The sequence below is a fragment of the Oikopleura dioica genome, chromosome 1 (assembly GCF_907165135.1).
Source record: "Oikopleura dioica chromosome 1, OKI2018_I68_1.0, whole genome shotgun sequence".
In the NCBI taxonomy this organism is placed as follows: domain Eukaryota; kingdom Metazoa; phylum Chordata; class Appendicularia; order Copelata; family Oikopleuridae; genus Oikopleura; species Oikopleura dioica.
The window spans coordinates 3,819,024-3,833,785 of record NC_137291.1 but is presented as its reverse complement, the minus strand read 5'-3'; the positions used below and the strand labels follow the sequence as shown (position 1 = coordinate 3,833,785).

At 41.1% G+C, this 14,762-nt stretch overlaps 3 protein-coding genes and 1 long non-coding RNA gene across 4 annotated transcripts; 3 read left to right on the top strand and 1 right to left on the bottom strand.

Moving 5' to 3' along the window:
* Positions 1–693: 693 nt before the first annotated feature.
* On the bottom strand, positions 694–1,954 carry LOC145711267 (actin-3-like). The gene has a single exon (XM_081788989.1). It carries the CDS (start codon positions 1,932–1,934, stop codon positions 798–800), a length of 1,137 nt encoding a protein of 378 aa, XP_081645115.1. The 5' UTR covers positions 1,935–1,954; the 3' UTR covers positions 694–797.
* Positions 1,955–4,499: 2,545 nt separating this feature from the next.
* LOC145711624 (uncharacterized) lies at positions 4,500–7,060 on the top strand. Its single transcript, XM_081789312.1, has 7 exons — positions 4,500–4,608; positions 4,999–5,533; positions 5,717–5,853; positions 5,896–5,977; positions 6,033–6,133; positions 6,866–6,933; positions 6,978–7,060. Exons 2-7 carry the CDS (start codon positions 5,099–5,101, stop codon positions 7,058–7,060), a joined length of 906 nt encoding a protein of 301 aa, XP_081645438.1. The 5' UTR covers positions 4,500–4,608; positions 4,999–5,098.
* A 981-nt stretch (positions 7,061–8,041) lies between these two features.
* Positions 8,042–8,616, top strand: LOC145711623 (uncharacterized). Its single transcript, XR_014135198.1, has 3 exons — positions 8,042–8,071; positions 8,311–8,375; positions 8,416–8,616. It is a non-coding gene; the product is annotated as an uncharacterized LOC145711623 (long non-coding RNA).
* Positions 8,617–8,696: 80 nt separating this feature from the next.
* Positions 8,697–12,861, top strand: LOC145711622 (ATP-dependent translocase ABCB1-like). The gene is made up of 6 exons (XM_081789311.1): positions 8,697–10,138; positions 10,186–11,090; positions 11,161–11,734; positions 11,803–12,218; positions 12,291–12,592; positions 12,636–12,861. Exons 1-6 carry the CDS (start codon positions 8,697–8,699, stop codon positions 12,825–12,827), a joined length of 3,831 nt encoding a protein of 1,276 aa, XP_081645437.1. The 3' UTR covers positions 12,828–12,861.
* The last annotated feature ends 1,901 nt before the right edge of the window (positions 12,862–14,762 follow it).

Genomic DNA, 14,762 nt, shown 5'->3' with positions numbered 1-14,762 from the left:
CGTTATGATAATTCCGAAATTCCTTTTCGCAACAAGTCAAGGTGACGAACTTCAGCGAATCCAAATCAACAACTCCCTTTTCAATAATTCAAACAACTGGAACTGATCAAGTACTGGCGGTCAATTCGTGGTCATGTCGGTGCCACGAATTGACGGGACCCACAGGAGCTTTGTTTCTATTTTCGCACGTTTTTTTTCATGCGCATGAGTCATTGTGTCTCCCTTACTGTAATAACAGGTATTAATCTAGGTCACTTGTATTATGAAAAGCCCGAATTACTGTACAGTCTGTATCGAAATCCGGCTCTTGAATAACGGGAAAAATAGATCATCCGTTCTCACTGGCTCGAAAAACATAAGAAGGGAAATAGGACAATTGTCTTACCACGCCATGCAATAGTATTGTAACTTCCCGATTATGTTTTATCTACCGTAAAAACTTACACCTGCTCCCAGGACGTACTTCCTGACATAAGCAAGAGCGAGTGTCACTCTTTACTCTTTCGATTACTCTCGACTTTATCGGCTGATAAAAACGGGCAAATGCGAACTTATGAATATTATTTAGTCTACGAAAACGTGTTCGTTTATGGATTAAATGGGTCCGTGAAGTGGGCTAAGATGAAGGAAGGAAGATGGAGGATTCTTCCTTCCGAAGTCTTGGAAAGAAGGAGATTTTTGCTTGATGCGAGATTTTCATACTGTATTTATTGGAAATATGGGTACATGAAAAGTTGACATAATGAGCAAAAATTTGATGAAGAGATTTATTAGTGGTCGATTCTTCAGAAAAATTCTTAGAAGCATTTTCGGTGGACGATGCTTGGTCCGGACTCGTCATACTCCTGCTTCGAGATCCACATCTGCTGGAAAGTCGAGAGGGAGGCGAGAATCGAGCCACCGATCCAGACAGAGTATTTTCGCTCAGGAGGGGCGATGATTTTAATTTTCATCGAAGAGGGCGCAAGGGTGGTGATTTCCTTATTCATTCGATCGGCGATTCCGTCGTACATCGTGCTGCCGCCGGAGAGGACGGTGTTGGCGTAGAGATCTTTTCGGATGTCGACGTCGCACTTCATGATGGAGTTGTAAGTGGTTTCGTGGATACCAGCTGATTCCATGCCGATATGAGATGGCTGGAACATCGCCTCGGGGCATCGGAATCGCTCGTTGCCGATTGTGATCATCTGACCATCAGGAAGCTCGTATGACTTTTCGAGAGCAGAGGAAGATTTAGCAGTTGCCATTTCTTGATCGAAATCCAAGGCGACATAGCAGAGATTCTCTTTGATGTCTCGGACGATTTCGCGCTCAGCAGTGGTCGTGAAGGAGTATCCTCGCTCGGTCAAAATCTTCATCAAGTAGTCGGTCAAATCTCGACCAGCGAGATCGAGACGAAGAATGGCGTGGGGAAGAGCGTATCCTTCGTAGATCGGGACAGTGTGGCTGACTCCATCGCCGGAATCCATGACGATGCCAGTTGTTCGACCAGAAGCGTAGAGAGAGAGAACAGCCTGAATTGCGACGTACATGGCTGGGACGTTGAAAGTCTCGAACATGATTTGAGTCATCTTTTCTCGATTTGCCTTTGGATTGAGCGGCGCTTCGGTCAAAAGAGAAGGGTGTTCCTCTGGCGCGACTCGTAGCTCGTTGTAGAAGGTGTGGTGCCAGATCTTCTCCATGTCGTCCCAGTTGGTGACGATTCCGTGCTCGATCGGGTACCGGAGGGTGAGAATACCTCGCTTGGATTGCGCCTCGTCTCCGACGTACGTGTCCTTTTGGCCCAGACCGACCATGACTCCCTGATGCCGAGGGCGACCGACGAGAGAAGGGAACACGGCTCGTGGAGCATCGTCACCGGCGAAACCGGCTTTGCACATGCCGGATCCGTTGTCCATCACAATTGCGGTAGGCTCATCGTCGTCCATCATCATCTTTGGTTTTTGAAAAAAGGATCTCTTTTTGAGACAAAAATGGGCTTCGCGGTGAATTATAAGGAAAAGGAGTGAATCATAAAAATGCGAAAAGCGGAAGTTGGGAAAAGTGGTAATTTCCTTATAAGGAATTTTATGGAGAAAAAGATCGCTGGTTGGATAAGAAGGATGAAAAATGAATCTGCTTCGATAGTAAAAAATTGACTGAGCACGGTTTTATGGTGTCTAGTTTTGATGTCAAATGATGGATCTAGAATTAAGGACTCTGAACATTAATTGAACATTAATTTTTTTTCGAAATTCCTCTAAAAAAGGTTACTTAAGGTCCCGCACAAATAGAACCTCCTGGACAACGGTGTAACACGTGACTTTATCCTGAATAACTTCCTGTGGTGTCTCGGCCCGGCCCTGATTTGAGTGCATCATCATATTCTAAAAAAGTGATACCCCGAAGGCTGCTTGTCTTATCTTTTTCATTAACAATGTAAATGAGTCGATTACAAGGCGTTTTTGTAAACACCTTACGCGGGGCACGTTAGACGCGCTCTAGAATTTCCGATAACCACCCCTCCTTCTGCTCGAGCGCATTGATACTGTCAATTTCTCGTGACTGTCAAAAAAATCTCGGCTCAAAATTGCATTGATACCTTTTGGGAGCCCGCAAGAACATGTCGCGATTTGACGGTTATTCAATTTTAAATGACTTGGAACCTTGCTCAAATCAAATTTTTCCTTATTTAGATTTCGAATTTTCGAATTTGAAAAACGAGTTTTTCTCCTTTCGATAAAAAACTGGACCCTGGTGGAGTGAGTCAAGGTCATAACAGTGTTGCTTATCAGTGACTGTCGAGTTATTTTATTTTTTGATGATAAGCGCGTCCAGTGTCAAGCTGCCTCCAAAACGATAATCGTCAGAGCCCGCAGATCAATGTAAATCCACCTGGCAATCCGGAATCGAGACCTTAATGCTTCCGCAATTTTTATCTTTTTTAGACACATCCGTAAACGTTTGAGATTTTTATGATGATCTGGCATTGTTTCACAATTAATCAATAAATTATTAAAAAAGAAACCATTTATTTTCGGGAATCTTATTGGCCCACCGGCCGAATGTGAAAATTTGATTGGTCTGAAATCAAACCATAGTTTTTGAAAGTAGTAGAGTGAAGTGAAATTTATTCTAAAAATTTCAAAGATATAAATTCAGCAATCGATTGAACTCGGCATTTCCAGTTCTTCCGATTTTCTTCCCAGAAGTCGGTTTGAAAGCACGTTTCTTCTTGTACTCGATGATCTTCATCGGGCTAGATTTGTGATGCTGGGGAATCACTCCGTATCCAACAGTTCCCATACTGTACCTAAAACGAAGAAGCTTCTTAGAAGACAAAAAACAAGATTTTACCCAAAGGAAAAAAGATGAGAAAAACGCGAGGAAATGAAAAATACAGCGCATTTTTTTCTCGATTTTATCTCGGTTTTGATTATTCTCTCTTTTCTTTCCGCTCTTTTTATAAATACTGAGTTCAGTCTCATCCTTCTCATCCCTTTGTCCATCGAAATAAATCCGTCTCACTGACAAATTGTACAGGCATAGCTTTCTAATCATCCCCATCGCTGTCGATTTGACAATTGATTATGTTGAGAAAGAAAGTGTTTTGCTGATGAATCTATTTCGGACTGAATGCATTGCAATCTGAAATGGATAATCTACAACTGGGGATGTCTAGGGAGGATCCAAACAGCTGCTGCGGTATTTGGGGTCGATGGGAATGGTGAGAGAAAAAAATCTAAAAAATGATGAAAAGTAAAAGTCCGTTTTTTTTCAAAAAGTGCATGAATTCATTGAATGCCCTGATGGTCCAATTCGAAAGTGCAAATTATAGTTCATTGGATATTTTCCCCGCTCGTTGGGCTTTGCTTTCTTAACAACTCCTCGTTTTTGCGTCTGAGTTTATCCTGGCTGGAATTCGAGTGAGTGGCCGAATTTGGCTCACTTGGTCGCTGCTCGATCACTTCGAGGACTTCAATGATTTCACGCAATCGAGAGCGGCCCACTGGAGGATTAAATTGTCACTTTTATAACGTGGAGCCTGGCGATCGCCGTTTTTTAGCAAAGCAACCGCCAGAAAAGCGCCAAAAGATAATGCGCTTAAACAACCAGCTCTAAAAAAGGCTCACGAAGCCGATCCGCCGTTCTAATAAAAATTGAAACTGAAAAATTTTTGCTTCGCGAAATTAACAATCGAGTCTTTATAAAAACTAGCAAAGCCGAATTGAAAAATCATTTTTGCCGGCTAGGGTTAAAAAAGCCGCTCAGCGGCTTTTAGAAAAAGACCTTTAAGATTCTGGCTCAAAATGCTGATGATTTTAAATTCTCGAGTCTAAAGTTTTTTCTCCAATCTCAAATTGAATCTAACCCTTCGGAGGTCGACCACAAAATTCAACTCAACCCCAAAAACGCTTAGCTTCGCAAGCGCTAGAAACTGCGCCAGGAATGCTCTCGCGCCCCACCGCGTAGAAAAAAAGCGCGCGCGGTTCTTTATAAAAATCATCTGGTCGAAATCCATTGCATCAGACAAAAATCGCGATCTTGTGAAAGACCAAATCAGAACTTATTGACTTGTTTTTTGTTTTTTATTCGAGAGAAGAAGAAATTTTTACTTTTCATCAACAGGTAAAATAAAAACAAAAAAAGATTTTTATTTGCAAGGAATAAGTTGTTTTATTTATTTTGAAATTACAGTCGGTAATTTTGAAATTGGGCTTATTTTTCCTAAAATAACTATTTTTTGGCCCAAAATTTCGAATCGAGAATATTAATATAACAGAGGAAGAGATGACTTCTTAAGGGTATCAAATTGATAATAAGTTTCATTTTTTTATCAAGTTAATGCCCTTTAGAAATCATCTCTTCTTTTTGAAAAATTCTCGAATCGAAATTTTGGGCCAAAAAATGACTTTTTGAGGAAAAAATAAATATGATCACATTTCATTTTTCGTTAATAATTTTTTTTCGAAAGCGCTGGGAATCAAATAAAACAGTATAAAACGTTGAATTGTTAAGCTCTTCCTGCGGCCGATTACGAAAACCAACCGCGCGCTCTTCTCATCCAGGTAATATTAAATACTCCATTTTCAGCTTTTAGAAAAAGAAAAGCCAAAAAATGAAGCTCTCCGGCATCATTTCCTCGTTTTTCTCCTTTTCTTTCTCGCTTCCGGCGCAGAATCACGGCGATTTCAACGCGACGCAAATGCTTCTCGACGCGCACATCGATCCAAACCAGCTGGTCCTTTCTCGTCGTCGACCGAGCTATATCGGCGAGCGATTGGGCGGACAGTGGGACATCATCAGCTCCACTTATTCGAAAATGAAGTCGGGTTTCGAGCTCTCGACGACGGAAAGACGCGAATTCGGAACAGCACGAAAACTGCTCCAATTGGCGGAAATGGTCAAGCAAGTCCAACGAACCGACTATCTTTTCGAGAGATATTGTTTCTACGGATGCCACTGCATTCCCGGCTATGCTGTTCATGACTCGACAGCTGGAAAAGGGCCGGCGCAAGATGGAATCGACTCTGTTTGCTCAAGACTGAAACAGGTAGGAAAAAATTTTATTTTATAAAAAAATATTATATTATATTTTAAATATATATTTATAAATATATATTCATATAATTAAATATATAATATAATTTATATAATTAATATTAATTTATATAATTAATTTAATTTATATTATATTATATATAAAAAGTTTGTCAGAAAAAACTCTTGTTTCTAGTGCTACTGGTGCGCAAATGATGAGTCAGATGGTCAATGCGATGGAACTATGAAGAGTTACTCCTGGAGCGTCGTCGACAACGACGGCGACGGAAAAGCCGATGACATCGTTTGTTACAACACTCCCAATACCTGCCGGTACACCCTTATTTTCAAACGAACTTGTTGTAACTTATTAAGATGGAAATTGTGCCAATGCGACAGACAGTTCGCGCTTCAGTTGAGAGAAGTCGAGGAGACGTACAATCCGCTCCTGAGTGAGGTAAAATGACGAAGAGACGACAAAAAGAAGACGAATCTTTAAATATTTTATTCAGGAAAATGATTTCGACCGACAGGCTACTTGCCACGTCCCTGGAAATGGAGGAGATAATCGCAAAAAGGAGCGTTTTTTCAATCAATTATTAAAAAAATGGACGCCGATTTTCAGTCTTTTTTCAAATAATTTATTAATAATGATATTAATTATTTTCAAAAATAAGAAAAAAATTATGCTTTTCAAATTTTTTTTTTCAATTTTTTCAGAAAAATTTTAAAAAATTGAAAAAAATCTTTCAAAAAATCGATGTTTTTTTCTCAATATGAAAACGCATTTACAGTGCTGCGGAAATTACAGTAACAATTTCCGACTGATCTTCAACCCAAATCGCCAACAATGCTGTAGCGAGGAGTTTTCTGACATCAAAGAAATTGGAACTTGCGAATAGATCTTCCTTTCTTTTCTGTACATAAACAGACTGTATATAAAAGTATATAAATAAAACATCTTTTTCATAAAAATTCGTCAAAAAAAAAAATTCGTTGTTGACACCCTTAATAAATTCGATTCTGCTGATACCGTGTCAATTCAGACAGAATAAGATGTTCGTCGAAAAATGATTTCAGAGAACGTCGATTTTGATCATTGAGAGATCTAGCGTGAACCGATATCTTTTTGAATAAAACATTCAGTATATAATATGCTCCAATATATAATGGCATCAAAATCAGAATATCGAAAAGACGGATCTTAAATCAGTTCTGAGAATTAAAAAAATGAAACTAAGCTTTGCTTTTTGGATTTTTTCCTTCGAAAGTTTTGTTTTTTGGTAAGAAAAGAGCCCCAAAAAAATTGATGAAAAAAATTATTTTTATCTAAAATCCAATTTAGCAATTTTGGAAACGCTTTTACCAATCTCCAACGTTTGAAATATCCTGATCCCGTTCTCGCTTTCGAATGTAAGTATCTCATAAAAATACTCCCTCAAGAACCTAAAATTAAGCGGCTCCCACTGGCTCCGGCGCAGGCAGAATCGACCTCAACGACTTTATCAAAATGGCCCGGCTAGAATATCGCAAAAAATAAAAATTCAAGATTGAAATAATATTTTCTTTCCAACACGCTCAAAATAAAAGCCGCAGGAAAAAGTGATAAGAACCGTATCAAAAGAGGGCTCAATCAGATAGTGCCCGCCTGAGTTGTCTTAGGAATGCGTCTGACAAAATTTCTGTTTTGATGTTGAGCAACGTACTTTTTTAGGCTGACCTTTTTTGAGGTAAGAGACAAAGGGGGGTTCTGATAAACATTGCATTTTAAGGGGGTAGACATAAAGAATAGCCATTTCGCTGGAGTTTTTTCCCAAATTTAACATTGTCACACCCTTATTTTATTGTGGAAAGTAAAAGTTTAGACCCTTATCTATCTCTTATGCAAGCGGAAATTTCGAAAAATTTTTTAACAGAATTTTTCATCGAAAATATCGAATTTTTCCCAAAAAGCATCTTTAAATCTCAAGAAATCTTAATTTTTTGCTCCGAAAAAATATTTTACTGGCTGAAATGAGTTTTGAGCCGAAAAATAAGGGAGTTACTTTGTAAAAAATGGACAAAAACTGCAGGGAAATCCGATTCTTGATATATACCCCCTTAAAAAACAGTGAAAAAACTGAGGCTGTGATAATTGATGAATAGCTTTTGGTTCAACTTTCTAAGAAGTGATCTGAAAAGTTCTAATTTTAAGTTGAACTCTATTGCACGAGAAATTAAGAGATGAGCAGCAGCTAAGCAAGAGTGGTGTTCACGTGTTCCATTCTCAATTGAACAGGCGGTAAATCCTCTTTGCGCGGCTGACGTTTTTAAAGTTTTCTAAACTGCTCATTACTGGGGTGCGAAAATTTTGACATAATTTTTCAGCGGTATTTACTCACTTTTTGATCGTCAAATAAAAAAAGAAAAATGGTTGAAATTTAACGCTGAAAGGTCAAAAAAAAAAAAATTCTTAGAAATTCGATTCTTCTAGAACACCTTTCAAGAATTGTATCGGTTTAAATTTTTATCTTCAGTTCTGCTCGTGGCCTAGTTGGAAAAGGTCGAAAAGGTATTTTTTCATCATTTTTATATGCTAGTTTTATTTTGCTTTTTTGATTTTATTTATTTTATTTGCTTTCTTTTTGTGAAACTTTTTATATATTTTTTCTTGCACGAATTTCATTGAAGTTTTTTTTTCTTCAGGTAATACCGTTTTTTGATGACACCTTCTGAATCAGAAGGCTTCTGATGTTCCGCCGATGAACTGAATTTTTAACTGATGATAAGGGGGCTAGAATTTTTTGATAGGAATGGGCGCGACAGAAGAAAAGAAAGATGAAGCGCCAAAAAACTCTGTTCCATATTTCAAGCTCGTAAGTCTCTATCTCCTCTTCCCCCCTTTAGTTCTTTCAGTACCGCTTTGCCACATGCTCGGACAAGCTTATGATCGCTATCGGATGGCTGATGTACATCGTCGTTGGAATCTGCGAGCCGCTGATGATCGTTTTCTTTGGCGGAGCGATGCGCGAATTCGTCTCTGTCGGAAAACTCGGTCAGGCCTGCCCACAGGAAGATATTGATCTCCTCAATGCTTCTGAAGAAGGAAAGGTTTAATAGAGGAAAATTTTCATGAGTAATCATTGATTTTTTTAACCTTGAAAAAAGACCCTTCTGCTTTTTGGAATGTCACTGACATGTGCAAACTTACGCTTGGAACTCTCACCGACACCGAAAAAGACATGTTCGAGGGTTTCGATGATGGCATTTCAGCCACTTCATCCATGATGAAAAACATCTGGTGGTTTGTTGGACTCGGCGCTACAGAATGGATTACTGGATGGATTGGCACTTGGCTTTTGATGCTTTCTGCGGAGAATCAAATCAACAGAATCAGGAAAGGATATCAAGGGAACAAGGCGTTTTGGCAGTCAGGTATTTTGATATCCCGAAATAGAGCAAAATACTTTGCCTCCGTTGTTCGCCAGGACATGAGCTACTTTGACACCGTCGACGTCGGTGAAATCAATGCCCGAATGTTCGAAGACATCAAAAAGATCCAGGAAGGCATCGCCGACAAAGTAGGAATGGTCATTCAGTCGATCTTTCAAACGGTCGCCGGTCTCGCTATCGCTCTTTATTTCGGCTGGGAGCTTGGCCTCGTCTGTATCGCTACGATTCCGTTGATCGCTCTTGGTGGATTTGTTTGGATGGTGGCGCAGTCGAACGAGTCGAAAAAAGAGCTCGACAATTACACCGAAGCTGGTGGCGTCGCTGAAGAAGTTCTTGCTTCAATCAAGACTGTTACTGCTTTCAACGGGCAGAGCTTTGAAAATGGACGATATTCGAAGCCATTGGCGCAAGCACAATCTCAAGGCATCAAGAAAGCTGCCATGTCTGGCTTCGCCGTTGGCTTTTTTAATCTTTCGATGTTTGCCGTCTACGGTATCGCCTTCTGGTATGGTTCGGAAATGGTCATTCACGAGGGCTACGATGTTGGAACCAAGATCATCGTTTTCTTCTCCGTTCTCATCGGTGGTTTTGCGATTTCCATGGTTGCCACGAATGCTGAATACCTCGGAACTGCGACGACTGCAGCTTACTCTGTGTTTGAGCTCATCGACCGAGTTCCTGAAATCGACATCTACTCCGAGGAGGGTGCCAAGCCAGTAATCCAAGGAACCATCGAATTCCAGAATGTTGACTTCACCTATCCATCCCGAAAAGAACAAGGCGTCCTCTCTGGCGTGAGCTTCAAAGCTGAAGCTGGTAAAACAACTGCTCTTTGCGGTGCTTCCGGCTGCGGCAAATCGACTTGTTTCCAACTCATCCAACGATTTTACGACGCAGCTCAAGGTCGAATTCTCATCGATGGGCAAGAGCTCAAGAGTCTCAATCTCGCCTGGTTCAGAGAAAACATCGGTGTCGTCAGCCAAGAACCTGTCTTGTTCGACGGAACTGTTGAAGAAAACATCACTCTTGGAAGACTCGATGTGACGAAGGAAGAAATCACTGAAGCGTGCAAGCAAGCGAATGCCTTGGATTTTATCCAGAAGCTGCCTTCGACTTGGGAAACGAATGTTGGAGAAGGTGGAGCGACCCTTTCTGGTGGTCAAAAGCAGCGAATCGCTATTGCTCGGTGAGTCTTCCTTGTTTTCAGGGAATTTTTCTTTATCATTTTTTCAGAGCCCTCGTCCGAAACCCAAAAATTCTCCTCCTCGATGAAGCCACCTCCGCCCTCGATACTGAGTCCGAAAAGATCGTCCAGCAAGCCCTCGAAAAAGCCTCCGTCGGCCGAACTACCCTCGTCATCGCTCATCGACTATCTACGATCAAGAACGCCGACAAGATTATTGGCTTCAAAAACGGAAAGAAAATGGAAGAAGGAAATCACGCTTCTCTCCAAGAAATCGAAGATGGCGTCTACAAAACACTCTGCAACATGCAATCTTTCTCAATGGAACAGGAAAAGGTCGAAAGTGAGACGTCTTTGAAAGGAGCTGAATCGAACAATCAAGTCGTAGAAGCTAAGAAATCGAAAGAATCAAGTGTTGAAGAATCCGAAAAATCCGAGAAGAAAAAGGATGGCGAGGAAGAATCAGAAGAAGAAATCGCCAAGCGAGAAGGCCTCCCAGAAGTCGGTTTCGGCCAAATTCTCGGCATGAACAGCCCTGAATGGTTTTACATCACGATTGGCTCCATCTTTGCCCTTTTTACCGGAGCTGTGCAACCACTCTGGGCCCTTATCTTTGCCGGTGTCCTCGACAACTACTCCCAGTTTAACTGCGTTTGGAATGAGAAAATTAAAGAGTTAGATAGTACTGCTTACGCCAATGGAACTGCTGACGTCACGCTTTTCGACGAATTGACTATTCCTCTGAACATCACCGAAATTAAAGAAAACCACGAATGGTGCGACGAAGCAAAACTCGTTGATTTGAACAATATGAAAGCTATCGAATTCGTGATCATGGGTGTTGCACTTTTCTTCGGCTTTGGAATTCTCCACTTGATGTTTGGAATTTCTGGTGAGCTTTTGACTACCCGACTTCGAAAGAAATCCTTCGCCAAGCTTCTCCGACTCGTCAAGGGCTCAAAAATTTCAAATCATAAAATTTAGATTCATTTTAAAATATTAAAAAAAATTGAGCCCCTCTCTAGATATGAGCTATTTCGACGAGCCATTGAACTCGACTGGTAACTTGACTGCCCGACTTGCCTCTGATGCTGGAAAGGTTCAAGGCGCTACTGGACGAAAAATCGGCGAAGGCGTCATGAACCTCGGCGCTTTTGGCTGCGGTCTTGGAATCGCCTTCTACTACTCTTGGCAGCTGTCACTTGCGGTGTTTGCGTTTATGCCAGTCATCATCATTACAAACGCGTTGATGATGCAGGTGATGATGAACAACCACGGCGACGGAGAGCAGAAGAACATCGAAGAAGCGAGCAAAGTCGCTACCGAAACGACCAACAACATCAGAACTGTCGCCGGTCTCGGCCGCGAAAAGCACTTCTGCAAACTTTACTCGAACAATATGGACGCTTTGGCTGCTCGAAAAGGAAAGACAATCTTCAAGTACGGACTTCTGTACGGTGCAACTCTTGGATGCATGCATTTCATGTACGCGACTACTTTCTGGTTCTCATCCTGGTTGATTGACAATGACTACATCGATTCTAGCGCTAGTTCCGACGTCATGAGAGTCCTTTTCGCTCTTGTTTTCGCTGGAATGAGCTCAGGAAAGGGAAAATTCATGACTTCAAAAAGGGCTTTTTTCGCTAGAAAAACACTTCGATCCCAACTAAAGCCCAATCCGCCGGTGTAGCCGCTAACTCCGGCAAAGCAAATCTCGCTGCTCGTCGAATCGTGAAACTTTTCGAAACCGCTCTCAACATCGACCCTGAATCAACAGAAGGCGAAAAACCTGAAATCAGGGGCAAGGTTGAGTTCGCTGCCGTCGAGTTTTCTTATCCAACCCGAGCCGAATTCCCTGTCCTCAAGGGCATCCAAACAAACGTTGAGCCCGGACAGACTCTCGCTCTTGTCGGCCAATCTGGCTGTGGAAAATCGACATGTATTAGCCTCTTGGAACGATTTTACAACGCTACTGCTGGAAACATCAAGGTCGATGGAATGGATATTCAGAATATCAATTTGAAGTGGCTCAGAGCTAATGTTGGCTTGGTTCAGCAGGAACCTGTGCTTTTGTCACCAGGATTTCAAATTTTCTTTCAAAATTTTCTTGTTCGTTTTTCTGATAAAATTTTTGCCGTTTTTGAAATCTGAAAAGACACAACCATCCGTGAAAACATTCTTTACGGCCTCGACGATGGAGAAAACAGCGGTAAACCGAACAAAGTTGGCGTCTCCTCGATTTCCGATGCCGACATTGAAACCGCTCTTCGGGAGGCAAACGCTTACAACTTCGTCATGGATCTTCCTCAACGGCTCGAAACTCGATGCGGCAAAAAGGGATCGCAACTCAGTGGCGGTCAGAAGCAGCGAATCGCCATTGCTAGAGCTCTGATCCGAAAGCCAAAGATTCTGCTTCTCGATGAAGCTACTAGTGCGCTCGATACTGAAAGCGAAAAGGTAGATTTTCAGTAAAAACAATGAATTTATCAAGCCTTTTAAGATCGTCCAAGACGCACTGGACAAAGCTCGACAAGGCCGAACCGCAATCCTGATCGCTCACCGACTCTCCACCGTCATCAATGCTGACGTCATCGCTGTTGTTGACAACGGTGTCATCGTTGAATCCGGCAAGCATCAAGATCTTATCGACAAGCGAGGAGCATACTATCATCTGATTAAATCTCAATTGTAAACCAAATCCTATTTTCGTCTGAAATTCTAAAATAAAAATCATTTAGTATAATAAACTGTGTCATCTTTTCATCCATCAAAAGTTAACGCTATAAAATTGATTCTTTGGTAAAAACATCGCTGCATAGATCGTAAAATAGAGAATATTTGGCATTCAAAGGTCTTCCTCTCTGTGAAACCGTACCATTCCGGAAATTCTGACATCGTCCGACAGCGCTCACCTTCAGAAAAGGCCAGTTCTTCCCCCCCTCTTTCCATAGTTCTCGTATTCAAACGAGATATTTCACCGGCATGATTCTCCGCTTTCATTTTTTGGCGATTGTATTTTCGCAAGCGCCTCCTGGCCCTCCACTTCCGAAAATTGCATGTGTTGATGTTGAGAAAATTGAACTGAATGAGCAATTCTGCAATGAGGTTGACCAAAGTCTCAATGGAAATGGTAAGATTGATCAGAGTTTGAAATCATTCATAAAAATCGTTCTAGGTCTCTTTGGAGCGGGAGGATCTAGTTATCCGTCGGCTGGAATGTCTCAGTGTCCATCAGGAAAAAGCTAAAAAAGATAGTGAAAATTTTTTAAGGTTCAAGATTTTCAAAGCTTTGAAAAGATTGCGGCTTCTCCAGCTATTATGGCTCTTCCTTCCAGAAAACAGCAAAACCGATAGCTAAAAGTAGCAAGCTGGCGAATCCATTCAGCAATCCATATGGATACTCAAGTTATACGAGCGATACCTGTTCCCTTTATTCCCCCAACTATTCGTCCGCTACTTCTTCCATCGAGTGTCCTGACTCTTCATCAAGGACTGCGGAGACGGACGAAAAAGTATCTCCGATCGGAACATGGATTGACGGCGAATATATTCCCTTTGTCTGTATGGACGACTCCTCCTATTACAGCTCATCTGGGCTTAGCTCATATGAATCATATTCTTGGCTAGACTCGTATTCAAGTTATGGGTCGTCCTCGTCATATTCAAGTTATTATTCCTCCTATTATGGCTCTTACTCGTCATACTACGGTTCCTACTCCTCATACTATGGTTCTTACTCGTCATACTACGGTTCTTATTCGTCTTATTATTCTTCCTATTATGGATCATACTCGTCTTATTATGGCTCGTATTCATCCTATTATGGTTCATACTCATCTTATTATTCTTCCTATTATGATTCTTATTCTTCTTATTACGGGTCTTCATGTTCGTCTTACTACGGCTCCTACTCTTCATATTACAGCTCCTACTCGTCATACTACGACTCCAGCTATTACGACTCCTCTTCTTATAGTTACGATTATTCTTCGTATTCGTCGTATTATGGCTCATATTCTTCATATTATGGCTCCTACTCGTCATATGGCTCATATTCTTCCTATTATAGCTCGTATTCTGCGTATTATGGTTCTTCCTCCTCCTATTATTGGGAAAATGCTGGCTCTTATTCTTCATATGGATCGTACTCTTCGTATTACGGATCTTACTCGTCTTATTACGACTCAGATTGGTACTCCTCTGCAAAGGGATTATTCATTTGATCAAATTTATCATAATTTGACTAATAATTATTTAAAAATAATGGATCCCTTTCAAAGATTACTCTTCGTACAGCTCTTACAGTTCCTACTCTTACAGTGACTACAGCTCCTACTCAACCGTTGACTACGGCAGTACGACAACAATCAGTACGACAACAATGAGTACTTCTACAGAAAATTGGTATGCGAAGTCGGATGAAGAGGCGATGAACAATACATCTCCTGTTGATGGTAAGGCGGTGATATTTCTAATGTACAATATTGTTTAGATCGAGAAGCAGAAAACGAGACAGAGTTTGATATGACCGAGGACAAGGCTTATTACTCTTCGCAAATTACATCAAGCGTCGACTACAACACATTTGCCATGTGTGATGATGTTTCATCTAGCTTTTCAAATTACT